Source organism: Carya illinoinensis, chromosome 4 (genome assembly GCF_018687715.1).
Source record: "Carya illinoinensis cultivar Pawnee chromosome 4, C.illinoinensisPawnee_v1, whole genome shotgun sequence".
Lineage (NCBI taxonomy): Eukaryota > Viridiplantae > Streptophyta > Magnoliopsida > Fagales > Juglandaceae > Carya > Carya illinoinensis.
This window is the reverse complement of record NC_056755.1, coordinates 75,501-85,621: the sequence shown is the minus strand read 5'-3', so window position 1 is coordinate 85,621 and position 10,121 is coordinate 75,501. Positions and strand designations below refer to the sequence as shown.

General features: G+C 37.7%; 2 protein-coding genes across 4 annotated transcripts; one reads left to right on the top strand and one right to left on the bottom strand.

Moving 5' to 3' along the window:
- The first annotated feature begins 1,962 nt into the window (after positions 1–1,962).
- On the top strand, positions 1,963–3,018 carry LOC122307416. Its single transcript, XM_043120311.1, has 2 exons — positions 1,963–2,258; positions 2,400–3,018. The coding sequence occupies exons 1-2, from the start codon at positions 1,963–1,965 to the stop codon at positions 3,016–3,018; spliced, it is 915 nt and encodes a 304-aa protein (XP_042976245.1).
- Positions 3,019–6,567: 3,549 nt separating this feature from the next.
- Positions 6,568–9,002, bottom strand: LOC122307791 (ruvB-like protein 1). Of its 3 annotated transcripts, XM_043120885.1 has the most exons (5): positions 8,819–8,994; positions 8,109–8,216; positions 7,950–8,015; positions 7,759–7,865; positions 6,568–6,989 (listed from the first exon to the last, which is right to left on the bottom strand). In XM_043120885.1, the coding sequence occupies exons 2-5, from the start codon at positions 8,115–8,117 to the stop codon at positions 6,878–6,880; spliced, it is 294 nt and encodes a 97-aa protein (XP_042976819.1). In that variant the 5' UTR covers positions 8,118–8,216; positions 8,819–8,994; the 3' UTR covers positions 6,568–6,877. The 3 variants fall into 3 exon arrangements, 2 of the variants coding, with proteins under 2 accessions (XP_042976819.1, XP_042976820.1); XR_006241814.1 differs by lacking the exon at positions 8,109–8,216 and having other exon boundaries at positions 8,819–8,990; XM_043120886.1 differs by lacking the exon at positions 8,109–8,216 and having other exon boundaries at positions 8,845–9,002.
- Between the last annotated feature and the right edge of the window lie 1,119 nt (positions 9,003–10,121).

Below are 10,121 nucleotides of genomic sequence, written 5' to 3'. Positions count from 1 at the left end.
GAATTCTCTCCTGCTAGATGTGGGTGTAATGTCGATAACTCTCCTCAAGTTATAATTTAAAATAGGACTACGATGCTTTTCATTACTCGAAGTCAACTCCTTTCCTCCTTGTAATCATATCGCCACTCAGTGACTCACCAATCACCACAGCTCTTCGACGACTCCTGTAACTCCCTTGTCCAGATTCAGTTTCAATATCCCATCTATATCGATCACGTTTTAGATCGCGACTCAACGCATCATTATCGATCACGTTTTATAACAGTTAGTGCGCGTTTGAAATTAGCTCAAAAATACAGTTTATAAGAACTATCAAACACATTCAATCCGGTCATCTTTCTTTGAAGGGTGAGATTTTGTCTTTGCTCTGAGCAAAGTGAGTCTCTCAGTTTCCTTAAACTCCAGAGGCACAAATGAAGTCTGAGTTAGAGAGATTGTAGAAAGGATTTACTTACTCTCACAAAACAAGAGAAACATAGAATAACAGTTGCAAAAGTAGATGTTGAAGAAGTAGCAGGCACAAAAAGGTTTTGTTTGATGCTCTTGGTGGTCTCCAACCGCATGATAAACAAAGAAGCTTTTCGAAATACAATGTCAAAGGTATGGAGCTTAGGGGGCTGGCTGCAGTTCAAGGAGATGGGGAACAAGAAGATTATGGTGGAGTTCCAATGTGACCAAGATAAAATCAAGGTCATGCAAGGTAGACCATGGACCTTTGACAAGCTCTTAATCTGTTTGGAGGATGTTGACTGGACGATCTCTCCCAATGAGATGGAGTTTGCACACGAGCCTTTCTAGATTCAAATCCATAACATACTGTTGGGAAGCATGAACTCAGCCATAGGCACCCAAGTTCGAGAAGGAATAGGTGAGGTTATGGAGATTGACTTTGATAGCTCAAGTTGTTCATGGGGTCTTTTTCTTCGCATGAAGGTTCGCATTAACATCACTGAACCTTTGATTCGAGGCAAATTCCTTAACTTTGATGACAAATTACTATGACTCCCAGTCTACCATCTTTTTGCTTCCATTGTGGAACCATAAAACACAAGCAAGGTGCAACCAGAGGGAACAACGACTCATACAAACCTGAGTATGGGCCCTGACTTCATGCCACTACTCCAAAATCTGGTACCCTCTCTGCCTAGAGGTATGAAGGTGGAGGAAGAGGTGTTACAGATCTCCCATGGAGGCAAGAGGTTCCAGGTGATGAAGACATAACTAGCAAGGCCAAACCAGGTCCTAGCAATGTTGCCCATTTGGATGCTAACAACGAAAACATCCATTTTAGTAAAGTTGAAAGCACCTATCAAAAACCAAATTTAGATAATAAAAAAATGGTCTGTGCAGGAACCTACTCAACCAAAGACAGAAGACTTGCCCTCTGTCCTAACACAAAATGAGAAACTTTTAGACCCTGCCACCCTACAAACCCTACTCTTCTCTGAGGCTTTGGGCCTTAACAAGGGCAGGGTCTCACCTCTGACCAAACCTGGAAAAGACAAAAGAATTAAAGCCAAACCAGGCACCTTTGTGATAATACCCCCTCTGATGGATGTAGGCCCATCTCTGACCTTCCAAGCAAACTCTCTCAATCAATTTCTGAGATCACAGGTCAAACAACTAGCAGAAGCTAAGAAGAACAAGTGGAAGAGACGAGCTCAAGATCAGAAGTAGCAACTTAGAGACAGTGATGATGAAGATCTTATCATGGCCTATGTTGCAAAAACATCAAAAAGATGGGTGGTTTCTACTACAACTAGTTCAAGTCCCCTAAAAAACATAAACAAGGAGAGTGGCAAGAAAGAAATAACACAACAAACCAAAGGGTGGAAGGTGCCAGGCAGCACCACCAAAAGCTATGATATGTTTAAGTTGGAATTGTCGAGAGCTTGGGAACCCTCAGACAGTTAATGACCTACACCTCATGGTGCAATCTAAGTTCACAGCCTTGTTTTCTTGATGGAAACAAAGTGCAAGAGACAGAAGGTGGAAAGGATTAAAAGGATAGTGAAATTCCAAAACAGTTTTGTGGTTGATTGTAAGGGCCTTAGTGGTGGCATGGCCTTTCTTTGGAATGATGAAGTGGAGTCTGAAGTTCACTCTTACTCTCAAAACCATATTTCTCTCAAGGTTAAGGGGTCAAGAGAAGAAGATGATTGGCTCTTGACAGGGTTCTATGGCTCACTAGTTACTTCTAGGAGACCATCTAGTTGGTCCTTGCTAAAAGCTCCTAAACCTATGAACTTAAAGGGCTGGTTATGTGTTGGGGACTTTGATGAGGTCCTTAACTTGGGAGATAAAAGTGTTGGCCCTTTGAGACCTTTCAAACAGATTGAATCTTTTAGAGAAGCTGTGGATTAATGTGTATTTAGTGACCTTGGCTTTGTTGGTAATAGGTTTACATGGTCTAATGGTAGACATGGAGCAGGTTTCACAAAGGAGAGGCTGGACCGTGGCTTTGGTAACAATACTTGGATGAACTTGTTCCCAATTCATCAAGTACACACCCTCACAGCACTAAACTCAGACCACTGCCCTATACTTGTTTCTATGGAGATACAAATCAAGAACATACCCAAGATTGATAAGCCTTTTAGATTTGAGGCTAGTTGGTCACTCAATGAAGGTTGTCACAAGATTGTGGAGGAAACATTGAACAAGCCTAGGCTGGCTAGCAACAAACTCAACTATACTACAGAAGGTTTAAAGCAATGTAAGGAAAAGTTACTTCAATGGAGCATGAAGAAGATGGGAAACTCTAAAAAAGAGCTTAAGTCCAAGTTATCTCAATTAGATGCCTTGCAAACTATAAACATAGGGCACTTGACTGAAAACACTAAGCAACTGACAAAAGAGGTGGATGGACTCTTGGAAGCTGAGAACCTAAAATGGCAGCAAAGGGCTAAACAAAGGTGGTTAAAAGAATGGGATAGGGACACAAAATTCTTCCACCAATGTGCAAGCCAAAGGAAAAAGACCAATACTATCAAAAGATTGCTAAATGATCAGAACTAGGAGGTCGACTCGATGGATGGCATTAGCTCACCATTCCAAACATACTTCAAGAAGCTTTTTACATGCTCCCAGCCTTTAAACATTGAAGCTTGCCTTACTGACTTATCTCCCCATGTTACTGAGGAAATGAATGCCTTGTTGACCAGACCATATACCTTTAAAAAGGTAGAGGAGGCCCTTTTCTAGATGGATGGCTTAAGCTCACCTGGACCAGATGGGTTCCCTGCTGCCTTCTACCAAAAACACTAATCAATAGTTGGATCACAGGTTTGCAAGTCTGTTTTGTTTGTGCTTAACTCCAAGGGTGATCTTACTGATATAAATGATACTTTCATTTCCCTCATTCCAAAAAAGAAATCCCCCTCAAAAGTGTCTGAATTTAGGCCTATATCCCTTTGCAATGTTTTGTACAAGATCATATCAAAAGCTATAGCCAATAGACTCAAAAAGTTATTGCCACTCATAGTCTCACAACACCAGTCAGCTTTTATTCCTGAAAGATTAATTACTGACAATGTCATTGTAGCTTTTGAAACTTTGCACACTATGAAATGTAAATTAATAGGCAAAGAGGGCTATTTGGCCTTAAAACTAGATATGAACAAGGCTTATGACAGAATTAAGTAGAGCTTTCTAAGAGCTGTGTTATGCAAGCTTGGTTTCAACCCTCAATGGATCGAGTTGGTGATGGGATGTGTGGAAACTGTCTCCTATGCTATACTAGTTAATGGTGCTCCTCAAGAGGCTTTCCATCCTTCAAGAGGCATAAGGCAAGGAGACCCAATCTCACCCTACTTATTCATCATTTGTGCTGAGGCCTTAAGCAACCTAATTGAGAAAGCAGAAGAAAGGGGTTTGATTCATGGAGTTCCAGTGGCCAGAGGATAGATGAAGATCTCTCACCTTTTCTTTGCAGATGATAGCCTCATCTTCTGCAAGGCAAATGCCTTTAAATGGAGCAGGCTTATTGGCTTACTAAGAGTATATGAAGAAGCTTCTGGTCAAGGCTCAATATTGAGAAGACTTCTATAATTTTCAATAAGAACACCTTGAAAGTAACTCAATCTTATATTCTCTCCATTGTTGGTATGAGATTAGCCATGCCATATGAAAAATATCTTAGACTACCATCAATCGTGGGTAGAACAAAATACAAGGCATTTAAGGGCATTTTGGATAGAATTAGACTGAAATTACGCAGCTACTCAATGAAGACTTTATCCCAAGCAGGAAGAGAGATCTATATCAAAGCAGTTGTCCAAGCTTTACCCACCTACACTATGAGTGTATTTAAGCTTCATTACTCACTCTTGAGAGACATTAACAGTGTTATGCAAAATTTTTGGTGGGGGCAACAGCAAAAGGAAAATAGAATTCATTGAGTTTCTTGGAGCAAAATGGGGAAGGCCAAAGCTGCAGGAGATATGGGTTTCAGGGATCTTGAATGTTTCAACAAAGCCATGCTTGCAAAGCAATGTTGGAGGATAATTCAAAACCCTCACTCCTTAGCAGCCAAGATTTTAAAGGCAAAGTACTTCAAGCACTTTGAGTTTCAATCAGCAAAGGTGGGAGCTAGTCCATCCTTCGTTTGGAGGAGTTTTATTGCAGCAAGACCAATCATCCTAGAAAGTTCAGTTTGGAGGGTAGGCACGGGTGAATATATTCACATTTAGCAAGATAAATGGTTGAATGCCTATCACCAGAATAAGGTACTCAGTGATGTCAAAGAACTGGACAGCAAGGCCAAGGTAGCAGAACTAATCGACCCAATAGCTAAAGTTTGGAAGACAGAACTTGTGCAACACATTTTTGATAAATGGGAGGTTGAAGCTATTCTAAGAACCCCAATTAGCTCCTTTGATAGTAAAGACAGATTGATTTGGAAGGGCACTAGTAATGGTTGTTTTTCAATGAGAAGTGCTTATCACATGGTGAAGGAAATTGGGTCAGTCATCAAACAGTGACCACTTTAAAGGAGTATGGCAACAGCTTTGGCACTCAAAAGTTGCCCCAGGTGATAAGGTCTTCATGTGGAGGGCCTGTCTTGAAGCACTCCCCACCCAGTCAAGCCTATACAAGAAAAAGATTGATGATCATCCTTTATGCCCCATTTGCAACTTGGAAGAGGAAATTGTGGTCCATGCTCTTTGGAGGTATGAAGCTGCAAGGACATGTGGAGTCAATGCTCTAAAAAAACTCCAAAAATGCTACCTGCCACAACTTTTCATGTTGCAATTGGTAGAAGCCATCACGGTCTCTATGGACCAATGTTTTCTATAAGATTTTATGACAGTAGCTAAAAGGATTTGGTGGAGAAGAAACCATTTTGTTTTTAACAAAGAATTTACTCATCCAAATTCTTTGGTCAGAGAGGCCACGCACATCTTAGAAATACTCAGAGAGGATCTATTAAAACTTAGCAGCAGAGCCCTTCAAGTGTGTCCATAAACTGTGGTTTGGTCACCCCCTCCTTTGAACTGGTACAAAATCAACTAGGATGGGGCAATTGATAAACTCAAAGGACTAATTGGCATTGGCATAAGTGTTAGAGATGCGAGGGCCAGATTATTGCTACCTTGAGAATTTACAAACAAATTTTTCCTGACCCTTTGTTACCAGAATCCTTTGGTGCATTGCAGGTAGTTAAGTTTGGTATTGAACTAGGCCCCAAACAGGTGATCATCAAAGGAGACTCACTAAAAGTTATAAATGATCTTAAGGATGATGCAAAGGTGTGGTCCAATGCAAGCATGCTTGTGAGGGAGGCTAGAGGTCTATTAAGTTGTTTTGCTAAATGTGAAATTTATTATGTTAGGAGAAATGATAATACCATAGCACACATGCTAGGAAAAAATGCTCTCTCTATTTCCGATTTCATTGTAACAATGGAGGAGGTTCCTCCATGTATTTCATCTTTGTGTTAATAAAATGAGAGATGAGATTTCCCTTAAAATATATATATATATACAATTTATAATTTCACCACTTATAATTTATAATTTATTTAATCAATTTTATTATTAAAAAATTATTTATTGATTAATAACCATATGTTTAAAGTACTTTGAAAATATTATATTTGTTAAAAATAAATTAAAAAGTAGGAGTGTTCAACCGGGTACCGGACCGAGTTTCCGGGTATACTCGGCCCGAAACCCGGGTTTAAAATTTGGACCGGGTTTCGGCCCGGGTATACCCGGTTATGACTCCGGGCCGAAATCCGGCTTAATCCGGGTTTTATTAATCCGGAAATTCGGGTACCGGGTTTTACTCGGTAAGTCTGTTTTAGAAGCAGATTTTTATGATCGAGGTAGCAAGTAGAATTAATTATTCTAACTGTAATTGATTTTAATATATCTTAGTTTGAAATTGAAAACGTGTCGATCAAAGGGTTCATGCTCATTTGAATTGGCGGGTTGATTTGCATGCTAATCATTAATAAATGCAAATGGTATTGTGTAAATCCGAAGGCATATCATTTGTTCTGTGTGAGTGATGTCGTTTCTCAATGCAAGATAACGTGAAAGATTGATAAGGTAGACAATGATATTTGGGTGTGCTTGAAAGTGCTGGCATTTTATGATCCAAACCAGACTACTTTGTCACGTTCGTGTAAAATCAACTTGTTCTTGTAGGGTTTGAAATGAATCCCTTATTGGCTCACCAAGAACATAGTTCTCAAGAATTCTAGGCTAGATGGAATGCTCCTATACAAGAAAATCCCAACAAACAAGCCTTGGGTCACCTTAGGCCATGGCAAACCTTCCCCATGGATCCCAAAACAGGGAAACACCCACCTACGGGAAAGCTTTTTTTCATGTTAGCTGCAGTAAAACACAGAACCCATCGACCCTTTCTACTACCGAAGCAAAGGCTGAATCGCTATCTTGGACTCAATAAAACCTTCATTGGCGGTTCCATACAATTGACTGATTTGAATAGTATTCCTCCCCCATGAGTTGGTCTTATAGCTGAAACAATGGACAAGACAAATGATAACTTGAACAATGGAGAAGAAAAAACAAAAGGACAATCCTAGCAACTACCTTATTTGCAAGTACCTTACTGCAGTATTACCAACTCTTATACCCAAGTTAGAATTTCGAGCGATTAAAATACAGGTAACCATGCAATCCCATAATTGTGATATAGTAGATTACCATGGCAAATATCATCTAGCAGTTGGCCTCATCATATTTTTTTTTTATAGGTGATCAAGAAATTTTAATCATAGATAGGAAAAGGAGTTGGCCTCATCGTTTTAAACGCTTCACAGACCCATGTATGCAGACTGCACGCAATATCTAGTTGCTAAATCTTTGTTCCTTAGCACCTGACAACACTGAAAGCCAAAGAAAATATCCCTAGCTAATTTGCTCCAAGCCATTACAAGATATTAAAGGCGGAATAGTGCTAAGAGTTTGCGATGCTTTCTTTAGTTGATTGGGTTGTGGTACCAAGTTTGAAGTTTTAACAACAGATCTAGCTTCGTAGCGAGGAAGGCCAATAGTTACTTTTATGATATAGATGGAAAAATTACTTGTTAAGGCCAGAATGAAGGTGAAGTGATGACATATCCAAGAAATATATCAAGCATTTTTATTATACAGTTGAGTGCATTCAATTTCTGCAAAAACTTTTCTGACTTGTGAACGGTGACTCCCATATTCTTACTAAGGTCCACAATATGATATAGGCAGTGATCTCATAAAAAATTAAAGGTCAACAAGAGTTTCATACCTTACGTTGCATATTCCTCTATTTGTAGCAAAGATTACTATAGGGGATAGTGAGCTCTCTAATGCACGATTCAAGTATGAAAAGCATTCCATATCCAGCATGTGTACCTGAAAATCATGGCTTATAAATAAACAAAAATAAATTTAAAACATTTATATAAAAGATGGAAAGGACATAATGGACAAAAGAACCTCATCAATAAATAGAACTCCAGGGACAAGTTCTGCTACACCCTCATCAATATACCGGTTAACAACCTGTTGTTACAAAAGAAAAACCATTAAAATCTATCTTCAATCATGCATAGGTGCTGCTCTTGTATATGTCCTGTGTACTTGAGCTATGCTTACTTTTCTCATCAATAAAATTCTTCTGTACCGATCAACTAAAAAAATATATCTTCAAAATTAGATATGGATAGGAACTGCCATAAAACATGTCATCCTTGAAATATCAGACTGGGATGAAAACAAGCATAGTTAGAAGAGGTTTAATCAATTCTTTTGGAGATAAAATATAGATCATGTTAACACCCAGGAACTTTCATATCAATCTGTATAGTATCGAGAAACCAATTTTGACTTGAGAAAGGCCTTTCCCAAAGCAATCACAAAAATACAAAATAGATAAGCAAAAAACAAAACATCAACATAGAAAGCTGGCTAGAAATTTTCAATTATATTTTTCCGAGGCGACGGCATCTTATTTAAATAGACCTATGGCCAAATGAGAAATTGTAATCTTCTGTTGAAAGGGCACATTATCTAGGCCATTTTACTAGCAAAATAACTAAAAAAAACCAGATCTATCAAACTAACAGCATATACTTTATACCCATATTTAACAAAATAACAAAAAAACCCAGATCTATCAAACTAACAGCATATACTTTATACCCATGTTCAACAAAATAACAAAAAAACCCAGATCTATCAAACTAACAGCATATACTTTATACCCATGTTTAACAAAATAACAAAATAACCTAGATCTAGCACAAAATGTCGTAGCCGTAGCAGAAGAAAGATGCTAACACAGAATGTCGTAGCAAAGATCTTACTTGAACAAAACCTACACAAGTCGTACCATTTCATCATCGTCATTCCAAGGTATCTGACGGTACAAGATAGAGAGGGTGAGAAGAGAGAGAGATCGAAGGTGAGAAAAAATGAACGAGATGAGCGGCAGCTAGGGTTTCTGACTTTGAGATGAACGAGAGAGAGAGAGAGAGAGAGAGAGAGAGAGAGAGAGAGAGAGAGAGAGAGAGAGAGAGAGAGAGAGAGAGGGGAAGATATTTAGCTGGGGCCCGGGGGGGAAAAAAATGAAACCGGGTACCGGATTAAAAACCCGGTACCCTGATTTTAAATCCGTATTTGGACCGCTTAGGTCCGGATTTTACAATCCAGATTTCGGCCCGAATTAAATCCGAGTCGGAATCCGGTAAAACCGGATTCCGGACCGGGCCGGATAAAATCCAGCCCATATGAACAGTCCTATTAAAAAGGTACTTTTTAAAGTAGAAATAACCATCATTTGATCTGTTTAAAGATTATAACCATGTCTTTAAAAATTTTAAAGTTATAATTATCATAAAGTTATATAAGTATTTTCATCCATTGATAATTTTTTTAAAATCTGAATTATATTTCAAATTATCCAAAAAGGCACATTTGAGGAAATGTATTTTTTAGTTTATTTGAAATTAAAAAATATTTTAATATATAACACTCAAATAACCTAAATTTTCCATTAAATAACTTTTAAAGCTATTTTAAGAACTTTTTAAAATTCATAACGCAATCCAAACATGCCCTTATATATTCTCAAGTCACAGTAGCATATTATCTATATAATTTAAATGCTAAAATTTAATTGTAAAATTTAAAATTTAAAACTTATCATTCAAATCAAATTATATCATGTATGTATTTTATTAACCGACTTAAAAATATAATTATATATATAATATTTGTTGAAATAATTGCTTAAAACTAAAAAGAAAAACTTCTATTCTCCGAATTACTAAACTGAAAGAAGAGCTAGAGACATATCCAGAGAATAATGATACAAACGCAATGTATTTATATTGATATTTTGGTGTTTCCAAAATTGCAAATGAACTCCTAATCTAAAATTTGGGAATTTGAGAAGAGGATAAAATTATTTTTGATGGTTTTGCGTTTGGGCCCGTTTTCTAATATGAGTTTATATTGGGTTCTTAAAATGGGCCCTTATTGAGTTTATATATTAAAGTTATATTAAGGAGTATTATTACATCTAAATGAATCACAGAAAAATAATTTTATAAGTAGATGTGTAATTGGTCTGATCTGATTCAGTTTTGGATAAAATTTAAGACCGAA